The sequence below is a fragment of the Malus domestica genome, chromosome 05 (assembly GCF_042453785.1).
Source record: "Malus domestica chromosome 05, GDT2T_hap1".
Classification (NCBI taxonomy): Eukaryota; Viridiplantae; Streptophyta; class Magnoliopsida; order Rosales; family Rosaceae; genus Malus; species Malus domestica.
Window position 1 is genome coordinate 29,249,329 of NC_091665.1, and position 19,999 is coordinate 29,269,327.

General features: G+C 36.5%; 3 protein-coding genes across 3 annotated transcripts; all 3 read left to right on the plus strand.

Annotated features, from left to right (window-relative positions):
• The first annotated feature begins 4,095 nt into the window (after nucleotides 1–4,095).
• LOC103435987 (nicotine N-demethylase CYP82E3-like) lies at nucleotides 4,096–5,329 on the plus strand. The gene is made up of 2 exons (XM_008374414.3): nucleotides 4,096–4,109; nucleotides 4,726–5,329. Exons 1-2 carry the CDS (start codon nucleotides 4,096–4,098, stop codon nucleotides 5,327–5,329), a joined length of 618 nt encoding a protein of 205 aa, XP_008372636.3.
• Nucleotides 5,330–5,626: 297 nt separating this feature from the next.
• Nucleotides 5,627–8,216, plus strand: LOC103435868 (cytochrome P450 CYP82J17-like). The gene is made up of 2 exons (XM_008374293.4): nucleotides 5,627–6,821; nucleotides 7,467–8,216. The coding sequence occupies exons 1-2, from the start codon at nucleotides 5,874–5,876 to the stop codon at nucleotides 8,091–8,093; spliced, it is 1,575 nt and encodes a 524-aa protein (XP_008372515.3). The 5' UTR covers nucleotides 5,627–5,873; the 3' UTR covers nucleotides 8,094–8,216.
• A 6,419-nt stretch (nucleotides 8,217–14,635) lies between these two features.
• Nucleotides 14,636–17,027, plus strand: LOC103435867 (cytochrome P450 CYP82J17-like). Its single transcript, XM_070822541.1, has 2 exons — nucleotides 14,636–15,688; nucleotides 16,259–17,027. Exons 1-2 carry the CDS (start codon nucleotides 14,741–14,743, stop codon nucleotides 16,883–16,885), a joined length of 1,575 nt encoding a protein of 524 aa, XP_070678642.1. The 5' UTR covers nucleotides 14,636–14,740; the 3' UTR covers nucleotides 16,886–17,027.
• The last annotated feature ends 2,972 nt before the right edge of the window (nucleotides 17,028–19,999 follow it).

Below are 19,999 nucleotides of genomic sequence, written 5' to 3' on the forward strand. Positions count from 1 at the left end.
CTCGAGAAAAAAAATTATGTTAGATTTTATATGGAAAAAATTGAATATCAAGAACTAAAGTCACATTTTCAATAGTTTTTAACATCTTATAAAAAACAAACTTTAGTTGTAAATTATTACCGTAATTCTGGTGATGCTATAAATGTCCTTTGCACGTGGCTTTTTTTCTCAAGTTCTCACTCTCTATATTCATAGGAGCCTATATATCCTCTCTTCTCTAAGGGTGTGTTTACATATCCATAATCGGAATGAGAATATGAAATTGAATTCCGATTATGGAGTATTACAGTGTTTACTAAACATGGAAGAATCAAAAAAGCAGTGGGACCCGTACAAATTTTGGAATTCAATTCCTTGTGTTGGTGGAATTAGATTCCCTAGATATACGTGGTAATCCAATTCTTGATTGTTTGGGTAATCGAAATGATACTTTTGTTCCCCTTATGCCCTCACTTACTTTTTCTATTTCCAAGACTATCCTTTATAAACCTATGAAAGTATATAAAATATTTGATTTGGGACAAGGGCATTTTAGTAATCATACATGTTTATATTCCGATTCTGCTGAATTAGTGAACAGTTTTATGGAATTCTATTCCAATTCCAGAACATTTAATTAAACAGTTTCAATAAGAATCTGATTCTGACTTCTTCTCATTCCAACTCCTTCTCAATTCAATTCTTTCTCAATTCAATTTCTCTTATTTTCGTTACTGCTACGTAAATACGTCATAAGGCTGTCTCCAGAGAGAGTGGGCCCAAAACCTCTCTAAAGGCTGTATTTTAGGTTTTGGAACCCATGGAAAAAAGTGGGCGAGGGTCCCAGCTTGCAGGCAAACCCACGTGAAGACAGCCCATGCGAGCCCTGCACAAGAGAGGCATCCAAGTAGACAGATTGTATGCGGGCGAGTGCACAAAACTCGGCCCTTCTGTGGTCCAGATTATAGAGCCGGTGCCATCCAATTATGGGATGTGCTTTGGGTTTTGGTCTAGCGTGTTGCTTAAATCTAATTTAATCAATTTTAAGGTAAAATTTAAAGAACTTTAATAAAAAAAATTCGGTATTGTTTACTTTAACGAAAAATCACATTTTTACATTAAAAAGTTAATGCTGGTACTATTCATTTTATCCTTTATTTTATCCTTATCGTTAAAACTCAAAATTTTCAAGCATTTTTCATTAGTTTTCCTAAAAATCCAATAGCTCAAGTTTAAATCCAAGGTCAAAATAATATTATCAATCAGTTGAAATCAGATTCAATATCAAAACTCCTCCAAATCTCTATAAATACCCATCCATTTGTTGACTACTAATCCATAAATTTTCTCAACAATTTTCTTTCGAAATTTGATATTTTTTTACATTAAAATACTCGTAAAAATAAAACAAGATAGATTATACAAAAAATGATTCTCAAATTATTAGCCAAAAAAAAAATCAACGAAATACAAAACTTAACAAATTATAAAGTTGGGGTGGGAATTATAAGTCCCTTACTGTTGGAGAGAAAAACTGACTAATCTCATATGTATAGATGCATAGTTGAAATGCAGGGCTAAATTTTGAGATTTTAGACACTTGAGTTGAAGATAACCTAAGAAGATTCTTAAATCTCTTTCCAGGTTACTTGAAGATGCAGGTTTAAACGATATAAGTAGGACTCAATTACCTTGCTCAGAACCCAATCTAAAAAGTGGTTTATCACTAAAGTCATCTAATAAATCAATAAGGAATTTGTGGAACAATTGACGGATGGTAATTGTATCTTCTCATGAACAAGTCATTGATGGGTATGAGTTCCACAATGACTTGTTCATGAGAAGATACAATTACCATTCACAAACAAACATAACATTAAGAGTCCACAATTACATAGCATACGAGTTTCACAGAATCTGAATGGTACAAAGAGATCCTATTTAACAAGGATTATTTTACACAGATACAATCTAGATCCTATCTTAATTAATCCTGTTAACCTAAAATACACCATTGACTAATATTAAATACAATTACAGCAATTAAAGAAATCATATGTCTTAATACAATCATAGGCAAATCGTATCACAACATACAATCACACAATTCGTTTCCTATCCTTCATAGAACTGAGAGGGCAGGCGTGGGATTAGCATAACTTCAAGTGAATAAGTCGCCTTTCGCCTAGCAATGCCTAGTCCTTCAGTCATGTCCATAGGCATGTCCGGTGCCAATTCAAACCCTTAAATCAATGTACCAAATGTCAAGTGGATAACTTGCATTGCGAATGTGAGACCTGGACAAGATCTTCTTCCAGACCCAAATGTAATGAACTCAAAATGCTGACCAGAGGCATCAATGCTCGCTTGGGTTGTAAGAAACCTATATGTGGAAAATACTTTAGGGTCTAACCACACAGTTGGTCCCTGTACAATTTCCACAAGTTCACAAATAAGCGTGTGCCCTTGGGAATGTGAAAGTCAGAAACTTGGCAGTCTTCCATTGCCTCATGCTGAACTGAGAGTGGGGCTGATCGATATAGGCGCAGAGTTTCCTTAACAATAGCTTGGAGGTAAATTAGGCTTTTGATATCAGTGTCTTTAACCCATCTCTCCCTGCAAACTTGTAAGTCTAGCTCTTCTTTGGCGAGCTTTAAAACATCCCTGTTGTTTAGTAACAAACACAGGATCCATGTCAATGTGGTTGATGTGGCTTCCGTTCCAGCTAAGATTAGATTCTGCGACATGAAAATTTGACAGTGTGAAAAATAGTGTTTTTTTTTTTTTTTTTTTTTTTTGTCAAACAATAGATTTGTTAGATTATATGTTAGTTTAGGGGGCCGATGGGGTTCAAACTCATGTCGTGGTGTAAAAGCAACACCATTCTCCACCAATGTGGTAAAGGGCCACTTGCATGAAAAATATAGTGTTCAATTTACTATCTATGGATCCTAATTATAGGACTTTAATGAGTCATTCTTTTGTATAATCACAAATTAATGTGTGTATATAAATGTTTCTTTTAAGAATTTAATGAGTTGTCGATTGTCAGGTCCGGAATGGGTGGATAAGCATGGCTTATCACCAGTTGTCCTATGGGTAACCATAAATCCAACCTAACTAGAATTTACGCAATCACATGTGCTAATAATGCCCTACATCACGATGTCTCAAATGATTATGACAAAGCAAAGTTTCAAGTACAATTCCAAATGTAAGGTCAGCCACATAGTAGCTTTCTACGAAGCGAATGATTGTAGTGTACAATCCATTGAAAATACGCTATATCTTCCTTAAAATATAGTTCTGGCCAAATTCGTAGGAAGTTATGCAAAGAAACTCAAACTCCAGGATAATTATTATCTCGAATGTCTTTAAAGCTCAACATCGTTCTTCCAAAACGTGGAGAATAAAGAGCCTCTTGAATGGTCAATTCAATAGCACCGACCAACATTATGATGGCAGTACTGTATTCCTAAATTAGGTTCGATGGGTTTGAAAGGGTTGTCAGAGGTGATATTTTAGGCATGAAGTTAGTAGAATACATATGGTCACACAACATAGTGTGTGTGGTTGCATTATCTGCTAGACAACTAACTTCCTCACTAGTCATACCTAGAAATAAATTAATTGAATTAGTCACAAGTATAAAGAAATTTAAAATTTTATTCATTCAATTAATTATTCGAGAAATAATATCAATAAATTCAATATCCAAAAATTAAAACAAACACCAAACAACTAGTCTAAATAAATGAAATTGTTCAAAACTTAAACCAATAAAATAATGGGAGTTTTACCAAAACACTCCCCGTACTGTTCACTTTTAACTGAAAACCACATTTATACATTTCTCTAGTACTATTCACTATACCTTTAAAAATGACTTTTCATTAAAATGAAAGATTTTTTGAACTTTTCGTTAATTTTTTTTAAATAATAGGAAATTTGGCCACATGGGGAAATCGGCCAACAGGGTGAATACAGTCAACATGTGGCCTATGTATAAGAATCTATTCTTCTATTGGAGCAGATGCTTCCTAAAAGTCAAAAATCTCTATCTGTGTATCTTCGGCTTTCTTTATTTGAGCAAAGTTTGTTTAAACTTTTGACGACATGAATGGTACTCAGTAAGTGTTCCAACCAATATATATTCAAGAGAATATACTATTTCCCACATTTCTAGTACAAAGATTGCGGATTGGACCCTCTTTAGAATAAACCAAACTCTGTCAATAAAACAGAAACTCTGTCCATAAAACAGAGTTGTTTAACTACAACTTAATTTGAAAGAAAGAAGAAATTCCAAAATAACGAACAAGTAGAAAATGGAGACCTAAACAAAAGGCTCAAAGTTAATCCAAGTAAAAACCAATACAAACTTCAAAACCATTTGAATGTCAATCTAAATATCTTATCATCTGCATACAGGAAGGAATTAGAAAGCCTATTAAACAGAACAAGAGGCGGAAATGAGATACTAATATGAATATACTTGCAAAGTTATCTGTGAATTTGCTGCAACAGATAACAACTCCAATTTCCTTGTACAAGCCGGCTCCAATTCGCTACAAACCAAACAAGAAAATCAAAATCATAAAGAAAATGCAATCACTTGTACGCTAAACCACACAGCATACACAAACTTCAGAAATTCAAACAACAAAAAGAAACAAAATCATTAGAGTTGTGATTGATCGTAGCTCTCCATTATGCTGTTTACCATTATAGTTTTTTATGTTGCAGAATGATCGTAGCTGGCTCCGATACCACAGCAACCAGCTTGAAGTGGATCATCTCTTTACTATTAAATAAGAAGCATGCTTTGAAGCATGCACAAGAAGAGATAAACCTAAAAGTTGGCAGAGAGAGATGGGTTGAAGACACTGATATCGAAAACCTGACTTATCTCCAAGCCATTGTCAAGGAAACCCTACGTCTATATCCTCCAGGTCCATTCTCAGTCCCACATGAAGCAATGGAAGATTGCCAAGTTTGTGGCCTTCACATTCCAAAGGGCACACGTTTATTTGTCAATTTGTGGAAATTGCACAGAGACCCAACTGTGTGGTCAGAGCCCGAAGTGTTTTCTCCAGATAGGTTTGATGCCTCTGGTCAGCATTTTGAGTTCATTCCATTTGGGTCTGGAAGAAGATCTTGTCCAGGTCTCACATTTGCAATGCAAGTTATCCACTTGAATCTTGGTAGATTGATTCAAGGATTTGAATTGGCTACTCCATTGGACATGTCTGTGGACATGACTGAAGGACTAGGCGTTACTTTGCCAAAGGCAACTTCACTTGAAGTTGTGCTAACTCCACGCTTGCCCATTGAATTCTATGAAAGATAGGCATTGGGTTGTGATTATATGCCATGTAATTGTTGACTCTTAATGTCGTATTAGTTTGCGAACGATATTTGTATCTTTTCATGTGAAAACCATCAATGAATGTGGGTCCCAAGGTAAGATATACGCAACCGTTTCATAAAACTCTTTTGTTGACTCTTAATGTCGTATTAGTAATTGATGCTATAGAAACACTTTAATAGCATTTAAGAAGAATAAAAAAGGATATTAATTGGATGCTATAGAAACTACTTTTTCTAGCAGTTGTGGAAAAAGCAGTCATCTACTGAATTTTCAAACCACATGGATTGAAAAACGCCAATATAGTCAAAATCAAATATCTTGTTGAAGATGGGTAAGAGAAACTTAAGCCAATACAAAAACATTTGAATGCTTAGTGGGGCCAACAACAGAGTTATCACATTTAAACTTGTGTGATGATACAACGATTTCACCATCAACAAACCATGAACAAATTGAAAGTTCAACTTTTATGCACAACATATTTTGAGCACCTTCTTGTCACCATAGCCAGCAGCGGCACATCATGGATTTTCCTTCTCATCTTCTGGCAATTGCAGGGATTTTACTCTTTGTTCTGTATCTATGGAGGGTTAAAATCCAAAGTCACAAAACCAAGGGCGTCTTGACCCCACAACCATCAGGTGCCCTGCCAATCATAGGACACCTCCACAAACTTGGAGGCAAAAACCCACTTTGCAGAACCCTAGCATCCATGGCTGACAAGTACGGTCCAATCTTCACCATACGGCTTGGCAAGCACCCTGCACTTGTGATCAGCAACCATGATGCAGTCAAGGAATGCTTCACTAAAAACGACATCGTTTTCGCAGCGAGACCAAAGTCGGCACATGGCAGGTACCTTGGTTACAATTATGCAGGTTTCGGGTTCTCACCATACGGCACGTACTGGCGTAACATGAGAAAAATGGTCATCGCTGAGTTGCTATCTAGCCGCAGGCTTCAGACATTAAAACATGTCCAAATCTCCGAGGTTGATTCTTTTATCAAGGGGTTGTACGAAATTTGCAAAACAAAGGGGGAAAATGGTCAAAGCAAGGTGGTGATTAGCGAGTGGATTGAGCACCTGACTTTGAGTGTAATTACTCAAATGATTGCTGGGAAGAGGTATTTTGATTGGGGTAAAGTGGGAAATGACTCAGATAATGAGGGAGAGAATAAGAGGATTCGGGAAATCGTGAAGGAGTTTATGCTTGTGTCTGGGATGCCAGTCATTTCTGATATGATTGGGTATCCGGATTGGATTGATTTTCTGGGGCAAGTGAAGAATATGAAGCGTATAGGGAAGGAGTTGGATGCTCTAACGGCAAGTTGGATTGAAGAACATAATAATGCAAGGAAGGAGATCGACTCAAGGGACAAGCTCGACTTCATTGATGTCATGCTTTCTGTGATTGAGGACAATACTGTGCTTGGTCATACTCGTGAAACCATCATCAAGGCAACATCGCAGGTATCTTCTTCTAACTGAGACTTTATCTCCAGATCCACATCTCTTTAGGATTATGTTGGTAAATTTGCTAAACAGAGGCTCAAAGTTTATCCAAGTCAAAATCAATACAAACTTCAAAACCAATTGAATGTCAATCTAAATATCTTATCATCTGCATATAGGAAGAAATTAAGCTTATTTAACAGAACAAGAGGCGGAAATGAGAATACTCATATAAGTATACTTCACTTGCAAAGTTAATTAACTGCGAATTTGCTGCAACCATATAACAACTCCAATTCACTTGTACTCTAATCACACCAGATAGATTATGCAATACAAACAACAAATCATCAAAAATTACTAAAAATTAAACCTCCCACACCAAATCCGAGTGCTGTATAAGCAACTCTTACTCGTCTTGCTCCTGCTAACAAAAGAAGCAAAATCATTAGAATTGACACATGTACACAAATAATTCACTAAAATCAAAAAGTAAAAAACTTATGCACACTTGTCAGATTGTAATTATATATGAGAAAGAATGACTCGTGACTTATAAAGAAACAAGCATTTTCCTCGTTATGATCCCTAACTGGAAGTACATGTTTGAAAATTGGGGCACTCCATTTTGCTGTTCACCATTTATAATTTTTTATGTTGCAGAATCTGATCATAGCTGGCTCAGATACCACAGCAATCAGCTTGAAGTGGATCATCTCTTTATTATTAAACAACAGGCATGTTTTGAAGCATGCACAAGAAGAGATAAACCTAAAAGTTGGCACAGAGAGATGGGTTGAAGACACTGATATCGAAAACCTAACTTTCCTCCAAGCCATTGTCAAGGAAACCCTACGTCTATATCCTCCAGGTCCACTCTCAGTCCCACATGAAGCAATGGAAGACTGCCAAGTTTGTGGCTTTCACATTCCAAAGGGCACACGTTTATTTGTCAATTTGTGGAAATTGCACAGAGACCCAACTATGTGGTCAGACCCTGAAATGTTTTACCCAGATAGGTTTCTTACAACCCAAGCAAGCATTGATGCCTCTGGTAACCATTTTGAGTTCATTCCATTTGGGTCTGGAAGAAGATCTTGTCCAGGTCTCACATTCGCAATGCAAGTTATCCACTTGACTCTTGGTAGATTGATTCAAGGATTTGAATTGGCTACTCCATTGGACATGCCTGTAGACATGACTGAAGGACTAGGCGTTACTTTGCCAAAGGCAACTTCACTTGAAGTTGTGCTAACTCCACGCTTGCCCATTGAATTGTATGAAAGATAGGCATTGGGTTGTGATTATATGCTATGTAATTGTAGACTCTTAATGTTGTGCCTGTTTGTAAATGGTATTTGTATCTTATCATGTGAAAACCATTAATAAAAAAAAGCCCCGTGTAGGGTACACCTCTATAAAACTCTTTTGTTAAAAGTAGTAATTTGGTAGTATATGAGATGACTAAAAAAGTTTAGTGTTTTGATCCTAATTTTTTACTTATTTTTTATATGGCTATAATGTGATACATCACTAGTATAATTTATGAATATCACATTTTTTTTTTATTGTGAAAAAGGGATTTTCATTCAGAACAATGGACAAATACATATCGGAATAACAATGAAACACACTTTAAAGGTTTTGGCACACATACGAATTTCTCTTCCCATACTTTCGAAGAATTTGTAACAAAAAGGTTTTGGCACACAAATAAATGTTTGAAACGTCTTAACATTGTAACCCAACTCATTAGAGCCGATAACAAATTATTACCAAGATCTTATGTACATTGAAATTTTGTGCCACAATAGGACCCACCATGTGAAATCCTGTTTCCGGATTTCACTGTTTAAAATTACGTATTCCATATTTTGTATTCTTAATTGCGACGTTTTTATATTTACGACGTATTTGACCCCTACGTATTTTTCCACTTATCTTTATATATTTGGATAGTACTCATCGATATGACGCGTGGGCGCAAACAAAATGTGATTTAGAATTATAACAAAGATTTTATGAGGTTTTTAATGTCGAAGATATTTTGGTAAATTGATAATTAATTGGACATGTGATATTTTTGTTTAATCATTGGGTGAGTGCCACGTGGGCACCTAAAAATTCTAGAACTCTCTCTCTCCATTTTCTCTATCATTCTCTCTTCTATCTTTAGAGTTCTCTCACTCTCTCTCGGCTCTCCCTTTCTTCCTGTGAAACAAACCACCATCATCACCAAAATTTTGGCTTGTTGAACACCAAAACCACCATTATCTGCATGTCCTCACCACCATAAACTTCGTTGTGATTTTTTTTTCCTTGAAAATGAACCTGAAACATGAGTTCGAAGAACAAGGTTTTCGGCCAAGACTTCTAGGCGTGATTCAAATAATTTTCAGCCATCTTTTGGACTCAAAACAGGTATAAATCGACTCCTCATGATATGTAGATGAATTTTCATGTTTAGATCGTGTGATTTGGTTGAAAATGAGAAAGTTATAACGATTTAAAGTTTGCCCAGTTTCCAGCGAACCCGTAACCTTCCAGACCATTTTCCGGCCAAACTATTCCTCTCGTTCCAAGCTATGATTTTTGTTTTTGAATCACTCAATTTTGTTTAGTATTGACAAAGTTATGGACGATTAAAGTTTGCCTAGAAATTCCGGCGAGTTACCAGTTTTCCCACGGACAGCCATATTTCAGGCCATTTTCTGGCCACCTCTGACCACCATTTAGGCTTCAAGCGAGTATAATCTTGTTCTAAACTTCTCTAGCTTCGTTTTGGTATATTATGGATCGAATTTGGGGGAGACACAAGTGAGATATGGAGTTCTAAAGATTGCCCAGAAAATCTGCAAAATCTGCAGAATCCGGCAAAATTTCGTTAAGGTCCACCACTCAAACATTATAGCAATCAATGATCCAACCGTTGGATTGTTACCAAACTTTGATACATTATAGTACGTAATATTTAAGGACCTTAGGAACTTACGAATTAAAAATATAGTGGTTGGATCTTACGGAGCAAGTAACGTAGAATCATGGACCCTACCTTTGAACGACAGTTTGATTCTCATTAAATGTTGTTGTGGGGGACATATGGGAGTTCTTGAGTATGTGAATTATCGAAGGAAATCTAAATGTGGACTTGTACTTTGTTTTAGGCTACGATAGTGCAAGCCGTCTCAATTTTTGTGCTAGGGTGCGTTAGCGCAGACTCCAAGTGAGTGACTTTAATATATGTGATATTGGTGATTACCCTATTTTCGTAATTGTTATCCTGTGTGGATATGACTTGGTTTTATAAATATGTTTTCTATTGAATTGTTATTTTTAATACTTAGCCATCTATTTATGTTTATGAAATGAGATTTAACGTGTATATTTGAGATATGGTTTGATTTGTATGATTGGCATGTTGTGATAAAATGTGAGGGCTAGTAGTGGACCGTTAACCCATTGTGATGGGGATTTTTTGCTTCGATATTGTTTCATTTCCCACTTCATTGATTTGTTCCAAATTTAGTATTTGTGTACCTTGTGCTTTGTTCCATTTCTTGTTTTGTTGAGCTTTTGTAAATTGAGTAACTTGTGCCTTGTCTCGTTTCTTTAAGTCATTGTACATTATGGTTGTTGGCCTTCCACTCGGTTCCATGAATGATCCGGAACTGGGTTTCCAGTGGGGTTTAGTTAAGTGGTCCAGTTCCCTACTCTATCTGGATCCAGTTGAGTGGTTCGAAATCCCTCGTGATCCATGATTTCGTTGAATGGTCTGGAATCATAACCAGCTTGGATTTCATTAAGTGGTTAGATATGCATTGTACTCTGCGATTCCGTTGAGTGGTCCGGAATCGTATTAACTTGGATTCCGTTGAGATGTTCAAAATCCCTTCTACTCCGCGATTCCGTTGAATGGTCCGGAATAGTATCTTGGTTGGATTTTGTTGAGTGGTCCGGAATCCCGTTTGGTATTATGGTTCTGTTGAGAGGTCCGGAACTCGGTTAATTGCTTTGTTGATTCTTCGGATTGAGTTTGGATTGAGATAGCTTCAGAGATGTAGGCTTCAGCCGAACTGTGTTGCTATATCCCTACTTTTCATTGTGTTGTATGAGTTTATGGTTGTGAGCTTTTGTGACTTGTTTCAGACAAGCCGTTGGATGTCTGGGTGATTCTTTCAGGATATTCAATGACTTGATTATGATATTATAAAATATGATTTTAGATTTGACATTTATAAACCGAATCGATGGTTGGTTTTTAATATCACACACGTCGAATTATTGTCCCTCACACGAGCTTCGTAGCTTATCCGGGTTGTTGTTTGCCCGGTGCACCATTCCGATGGTGTACGGGCGATTGTGCATGTATTATTAGATATAAGGAGCTTTGGGGTAGCAGACAAAGTTCAGAGAGCTTAGAGTGTTAGATTACCTTTATACTTTACCTTAAACTGATGTAATTATTGTTATTTTCAGTTTAGTATTTCAATTTGTATTTCTTGGCATCCCCCTACAGTCTAACGTCACGTGTCGATCCTGGACGTATGTCGGGATTGAGGCATGACAACTTTTGGTGGTATCAGAGCTTAGGTATTATATGTCTATACCTTTACCTTAGAGTGAGGAAACCTTGGGTAGGTTATGGGTAGTTAGACCTTTACGTAAGTAGTGTGGGTTCGTCCTGAGTCTTATTTATTCGCTTACGCTAAATTCTTTTATTCTTCAGACGTACAATGACAACTCCACATGGTTTTACCCAATCGATTAGGGATAATGTTCCTAATGATGACGTAGCTCTTAGTACTAATCAGAAGGCTAGCCACGACTATGGTGGACCCAATGGTGTTTTTTGGACTATTGAGGATTTGGCTCAGCTTATGCAAGCTCACATTCGTGCGACTTCTACTAGTGGGAAGTCTTTGTATAGAGAGTTTCGCACTCACAAGCCTCATTCATTCCATGGTTCTACTGATCCGTGGGTGGCTGAGTTAGTGGCAGCCGGGGGATCCATTACTTGGGAGTGTTTTCAGACGGCATTTTACGAGCAATACATTCCCAAGTCTTTTCGAGACGAACTTGAGGCGGAGTTCGCTACTATCGAGCAAGGCATGGATATAGTTGCTAAGTATGTGGCTGGTTTACCAAACTTTACCTATTTTCTCAATCTTTGCTTGAAGAAAAGAAGACAAAGAAGCTGATTAGAGGATTCAAGCCAAGTATTCGAAATCTATTACAATACCCTCACCTCTAGAGCATTTTCGTAAATTCATATTTTTTTAAATTTATAAAATCGTAGAACTAGGAACCTCTCTCTCTCTCTCTCTCTCTCTCTCTCTCTCTCTCTCTCTCTTCAAATGTACCAAAAAATTGGACTAAATTTCTCAAGAATGCACCAAAAAAATTAGATGAAGAGACTTGAAAGTGACTAAATGTTCAAGCATACCAGAGAATTTTCAAATAACTCCTTGGAAAGGTGTCATTTTAAAAGTCCCTTGTTTAGTGTCTTCTAATACAATTGTAATGTTGTAGTAATAAAGTTTGTGGTGTTTGAGTATTTCATTGGTAGTCTTCTTGTAGTGTAGTTTTAGTTACTAAGTCAAAGTTCCTCATCCAAACATAAGGTAAGTCCATACCTTTATTTGGTGACTTGGATTAGAGTCTGTCTTTGACTTGGACTAGAGTCATTTTGCTGGTTCAGGAACCATATCAATCAGCTTAACATGGACACTCTCCTTACTATTAAACCATGAGCATGTTTTGAAGCGTGTCCAAGAAGAGATAGACCACAAAGTCGGCAAGGAGACATGGGTTAAAGATACTGATATCAAAAACTTGGTTTACGTCCAAGCCATAGTCAAACAAACACTTCATTTTATCCCTCATCACCTTTCTCAATTCCGCACGAAGCAATTGAAGACCGCAATGTCTACGACTTTCTCATTCCAAAGGGCACAATTGCTTGTGAATTTGTGAAATTGCATAGAGACCCAAGTGTGTGGTTAGACCTTGATGTGTTTTGTCCATATAGGTTTCTTACAACCCAAGCCAGCATTGATGCTTCTGGTCAGCATTTCGAGTTTATTGCATTTTGGTCTAAAAGACGGTCATGTCCAGGTTTTACATTTGCTTGCAAGTTATGCACTTGACAGTTGGAAGATTGCTTCAAGGGTTTGAATTGGCAACACCATTAGACTTTCTGGCGGATACTGCTTTGAATTCTATGAACATGGATAGGTTGCGAATTGTGATGGCACCGCATATGGGGTTGGAAAAATTAGGGCCTAATTACTATATTAAATTATATCAAAAATAAATAATAATAAAAAATTAAAAAAAATCATGCAATTACATATCAAAGTAATGCATGCACATGAATAACCAATTTTAAATGAACATAACATAATAGATTAGAAAAACCTGAAAATACGGTCGAGGTAAGTGTTGGACACTCTGTCCTTAAGATAAGTTTATGTCCCACTGCGGTGTTCATAGTTGATCGGGGCTTGTCTCCCAAAATACAACAATCATGTCCTTGTAATAGTAGCACTTCAAATCATAAGCCTCCAATGAATCACGGTTGTGTTGAATATTCTCTCGTATGACTCCATGAGACCCTCTAATATTTAATGCAATATATGTATGTATAATGAAAAGTTGTTTAAGATTATGGGGAGCTTCCTTATGTATAGAATTTGAGATGCCTCTTTAGATAATTTGTGACTATTCATGAAGAGACATATTTCTACCAAAAGGCTCAACTTCTAATTTCAATTCAATTAATAAATTTAATATTATAATAATATTTTAAATTTTCCAACATATGGTACGTAATCATGGATGTCTCATGCAACGACACAATCCCATTTGAATGTCAGAATTCCAAATCTTGCATTACAATATATATAAAGCGATATACTACGATCTAGTGGTGTTTATATTCACTTGTAAATAGAAGATCTTAAATCCGTCTTTCATTAATAACGAGTTCAATCCAAATTCATTACGTGATACCCAGCAAAAGTCATGCATCAAAAGGCAGAAGTGGTAAAACAAATTATAATGGTTTTAAATAGGTTGCTTCTCCATGAATCAACCCTTAATCATTCACAAATGTAAAAGTTGAAGTTTTCTGTAGGTCACTCCACCTACTCACTTTTCTATTCATGGTAAATATTTAATTATGCATTGAAAAGAAATTTCCAGTTGCGTGGAAGGATTTGCGTCGAAGATTATAATTCTAACCAGGGGCGGATTCACTTGGGCAAGGGAATCTTCTATGGAAAAACTGGGTGCCCTTTTTTAAAATATGAGAAGCTGTTTTCTAACTGCTCGGCAACGTAGTTGTTAGTCGTATACCTTTGTATGCGTTCCTATAGACATCTATCGATTAGCCCAGTCAACATAGGTTGTCATGTTCGCTAGGAAGCTATTGAAATTAATTGACATGTTTGCTCAGAATTTATTGACATATGTCGATAAAAGTGCAATATGACTTGACAAATGACTTTAGACCTACCAAAACTTAATGGAATGTCAATTGGCATGTTATTCTGTTCAAAAAAATTTGCATGTTGAGCGTGCTATTCTTACTAACCACTCAAATAATATTTCTTGGATCCATTACTGATTCTAACGACTCCAAAGTTTTTTGGGGAAAAAACAAACTTCTGCTGAATTTTCAACCCACACGGATTGAAAATGTCCATATACTCAAATCAAATATCTTGCGTAGTAGATGAGTACTAGAAACTTTAGTCAATACAAAAACATTTGAATGCTTAATTAATGGGGCCAACAATAGACTTGTATCATTTTAACTTGTGTGATGATGATACAACGATTTCCCCATCTACAAACCATGAATAAATTGAAAGTTCAACTTTTATGCACAATATATTTTGAGCACTAATTGTCACCATAGCCAGCAGCGGCACGTTATGGATTTTCCTTCTCATCTTCTAGCAATTGTAGGGATTTTACTCTTTGTTCTGTATCTATGGAGGGTAAAAATCCAAAGTCACAAAACCAAGGGCATGCTAGCCCCACAACCATCAGGTGCCCTTCCAATCATAGGACACCTCCACAAACTTGGAGGCGAAAACCCACTTTGCAGAACCCTAGCATCCATGGCTGACAAGTACGGTCCAATCTTCACCATACAGCTTGGCAAGCACCCTGCACTTGTGATCAGCAACTATGATGCAGTCAAGGAATGCTTCACCAAAAACGACATTGCTTTCGCAACGAGATCAAAGTCGGCACAAGGAAGGTACCTTGGTTACAATTATGCAGCTTTAGGGTTCTCACAATACGGCACGTATTGGCGTAACATGAGAAAAATGGCCATCGTTGAGTTGCTCTCTAGCCGCAGGCTTCAGACACTAAAACATGTCCAAATCTCTGAGGTTGATTCTTTTATCAAAGGGTTGTACGAAATTTGCAAAACAAAAGGGGAAAATGGTCAAAGCAAGGTGGTGATTAGCGAGTGGATTGAGCACCTGACTTTGAATGTAATTACTCAAATGATTGCTGGGAAGAGATATTTTGATTGGGGTAAAGTGGGAAATGACTCAGATAATGAGGGAGAAAATAAGAGGATTCGGGAAATGGTGAAGGAGTTTATGTGTGTGGCTGGGAAACCAGTTGTTTCTGATGTAATTGGGTTTCCGGATTGGATTGATCTAATGGGGCAAGTGAAGAATATGAAGCGTATCGGGAAGGATTTTGATTCTCTAATGGCAAGTTGGATTGAAGAACATAAGAATGCAAGGGAGGAAATTGACTCAAGGGACAAGCTTGACTTCATTGATGTCATGCTTTCTGTGATTGAGGACAATACTGTGCTTGGTCATAGTCGTGAAACTATCATCAAGGCAACATCGCAGGTATGTTCTTTTAATTGAGACTTTATCTCTAGATCTAGATCTCTTTAGCATACGTTGGTAAATTCATTAGAACATTACTCAGCTCTAACATGTAAGAAGTCATTTTCCCGTACCTACAAGTTAGTGTTTTTTCAGTAATTTTTTTATCCTTTTTTTAGTGACTGGTGTATAGTACTCTTGTCTAGTAAGTGTGAGTTAAGTTTGACAAAAAAAAAATGTGAGTTAAGCACAAATAGCAAGCAAGCTACTCATAACAAGCTTATTAAAAAAAAGTCTCCACCCAATTTACTTTGTTAGGAGTATATTGTTTAGTTTCTTATGTATAAATAATTTCTTTCTTATTTACAAATTACAGTCTCACACATGTACAAAAGTAATTCACTAAAACTACAAAAAAAAAAAGTTTATGCACACTTGTTAAATTGTAATTATCTGTCGGAAAGAATGACTCGTGAGATATAAAGATCCAAGCGTTTTTCTTATTATGATCCCTAACTAGAAGTGCATGCATGTTTGCAAGCTGGAACACTCCGTTCTGTTGTTCACCACTTATAGTTTTTTATGTTGCAGAATCTGATCTTAGCAGGCTCAGACACCACAGCGACCAGCTTGACGTGGATCCTCTCTTTATTATTAAACAATAGGCATATTTTGAAGCATGCACAAGAAAAGATAAACCTACAAGTTGGCACAGAGAGATGGGTTGAAGACACTGATATCAAAGACCTAACTTACCTCCAAGCCATTGTCAAGGAAACCTTACGTCTATACCCTCCAGCCCCACTCTCAGTCCCACATGAAGCAATTGAAGATTGCCAAGTTTGTGGCTTTCACATTCCAAAGGGCACACGTTTATTTGCGAATTTGTGGAAATTGCATAGAGACCCATCTGTGTGGTCAGACCCTGAAGTGTTTTGCCCAGATAGGTTTCTTACAACCCAAGCAAGCACTGATGTCTCTGGTCAACATTTTGAGTTCATTCCATTTGGATCTGGAAGAAGATCTTGTCCAGGTCTCACATTCGCAATGCAAGTTATCCACTTGACTCTTGGTAGATTGATTCAAGGGTTTGAATTGGCCACTCCATTGGACATGCCTGTGGACATGGCTGAAGGACTAGGTATTACTATGCCAAAGGCAACTTCACTTGAAGTTGTGCTAACTCCACGCTTGCCCAGTCAATTCTATGAAAGATAGGCATTGGATTGTGATTGTATGCTATGTAATTGTAGACTCTTAACGTTGTGTCTGTTTGCGAGTGATATTTATATCTTATCATGTGAAAACCATCAATGAATATAGGTCCCATAGTAGGGTACACGCAACTGCCTCTATAAAACTCTTTTGTTAATAGTAGTAATTTGGTAGTATATGAGATGAAGAAAAAAATTAGTGTTTTGATCCTTATTTTTTCCCTTATTTTTTAAGGAAAACTAATGAAAATGGCTTGAAAACTTTGAATTTTAACGATAAGAACAAAATAAAGGGTAAAGTGAATAATACCATGATTGACATTTTAGTGAAAAAATGTGGTTTTTCGTTAAAGTGAACAGTACCGGAAGCTTTTCGTTAAAGTTCCTTATTTTTTATATGGCTGTAATGTAATGCATCACGAGTATAATTTATGAATATCACTTTTTTTTAATTGTGAAAGGGGAATTTTCATTCATAATAATGGACAAATTCATATTTGGAATAACAATGAAACACACTTTAAAAGTTTTGGCACACATACGAATTTCTCTTTCCATACTTTAGAAGAATTTGTAACAAAAAGGTTTTGGCACACAAATAAATGTTTGGAAGGTCTTATATAACAGAAAATCCAGAACAATGAACAATCTCATCATTTTAACATTGTAACCCAACTCACGAAATCAATTGATCTAGATATGAGCAGGTTGAAGAGAGCTCTAACAGGCCTTGGAGGACCAAGCCCATGTAACAATGAACAATCTCATCATTTTAACATTGTAACCGAACTCATTAGAACCGATAACAAATTATTAGTAGGATCTTATTTACATTGAAATTCAGTGCCCCCAATAGGACCCAACAAGATACAGAGCTTGCATAATCTGTACAAATGCACATCTAAAGAAAATAAAGGTAATTTTGCTCAATTTTCTTCTATTACGTGTTAGATAAGCAAAGTATCTCCTTGTCGTAGGTCCATGTACCACAAATTTGCATACCCAACGGCAAAACGTCGAGTACTTATATTCGTAAATCGATCCAAGCACAAATTTTACCTTTTCACCAAAAAATGGAGTTATGGAAACATCCACACATATCCAAAGAGATCTCATGGATCTATGAAGGCTCGTTCGATAACTTACTTGAAAACACAATTCATAATTCTGATTTTTTTTCGTTCTAAAATTCATATTTTGATTTAAAATTTTTAAAGCCAAAATCTTGTTTGGTATGCACTTCTGCTGCTCAAACTAATAAAAAAAAACAAAAAACTAATCAAAATTTATACCTTGCTCTTAAAAAAAACGCGAACACCTAGGTCAATTGATGAACTCATTGTTATCATCTCTGTGTGTGTGTGTGTGTGTGTGTGTGTGTGTGTGTGTGTGTGTGTGTATGATGTATACCGTATATGTATAAGAGAATTTTCAAATGTGCAAAAAAATGCACAAAAAAAATTAGACTAAACTTTTAAAGAATCCACCAAAAAAAATAGATGAAGAAACTTGCAAGTGACTAAATGTGTAATACATATGATAGAATTTTCAAATGACTCATTAGAAAGTGTCATTTTGAAAGTCCCTTGTTTAGAGTCTTCTAATACATTTGTAATGTTGTAGTAATAAAGTTTGTAGTGTTTGAGTACTTTATTGGTAGTCTTCTTGTAGTGTATGTTTAGTTACTAAGTCAAAAAAACCCTCATCCAAACATAAAGTTAAGTCCATACCTTCATTTGGTGACTTGGACTGGAGTCTTTGTCTTGGAAAAGGAAGAAGAAAGGATTATTCTAGTCCAGTTCCATAGAATCTCATCCTTCTACCCGAGATATTTTAGCCACAATGTGTTGGATACTTGGATTGTTGTCCAATTTAACGAGTTATACCCAAATTCATCAACAGAGGACAAGACATATAGTCCATTTTAGTTGTTTTTTTTTCATTTCACACAAGGGTATTATGAATCCCACATTGGTGGTAGAAAAACAAAAAGTAATAGTTTAAATATCTTAATCCCACTCTAATTAACACTGAGGCCTTTTGTGATAAAACCTCACACCTGACGGATTGTGTAGGTGGTAATTACCAAGTTGAGGACAGTTTTGGTGTTGTTAGAAGTGGGTCTTTGGCCCATCTCTCTGATAATTAGACATGTTATCAAAGCCAGGAAGCGGGCTCGTAATGTACTGCCACATGATGGGTGGGTCCCTTGGCCCCCTGAGTGGATGATGGGTCCCCCTAGCCCCGCACGTGGATGGTAGGTCATTTGCCTATCGCGCGATAATGGTGAGTACTTTAACCCCACGTGTAGGGTCTCACTCTAACTAACACCGAGACATTTTGTGATAAAACCCCACACCTGAAGGGTTGTGCGGGTGGTAATTACCAAGTTGGGGATAATATCGGTGTTGTTGGAAGTGAGCCTTTAGCCTGTCTCTTTGATAATTCGACACTATCTTTTACCCTATAATACATACTCCAATTATAAGAATGCAAAAATCTCCATCTTTATAAATTTATAGGGTCATAGGAAAATTTCAACACTTTGTTAATTGTTCACAATTATCATCTCTTTCATTTTGCATAATCTAATGTTAGCTGGTTCAAAAACCATATCAATCAGCTTAACATGGACCCTTTTTTTACTATTAAACCATAAGCATGGCAAATGGCCTTGTATCACAGTGGTGGAAAAGAGTTATACCATTGCATCTCTGCTTGGGTTCGAATCTCGTCACCTTACTAATCTAACATCTAACCACTAAGCTAGCGTTCTTTCCAAAAAAAAAAAAAAAAAAAAAAAAAAAAAACCATAAGCATGTTTTGAAGAGTACTCAAGAAGAAAGAGACCACAAAGTCTACAAATGGGTTGGCCATAGTCAAAGAAACACTTCAACCTTTATCCCCCAGCACCACTCTCAGTTGTGCACGAAGCAATTGAAGACTTCAATGTCTACGACTTTCACATTCCAAAGGGCACACAATGTTGAAATTTTTTGGATCAACAGGCTGGGGGCCCACTTTAACGACATCGATATTGTCCCCAACTTTACCATTTGCCAATTTCGTCAGGTGTGTGGTTTTATCACAAAAAGCCTCAGTATTAGTTAGAATGGGG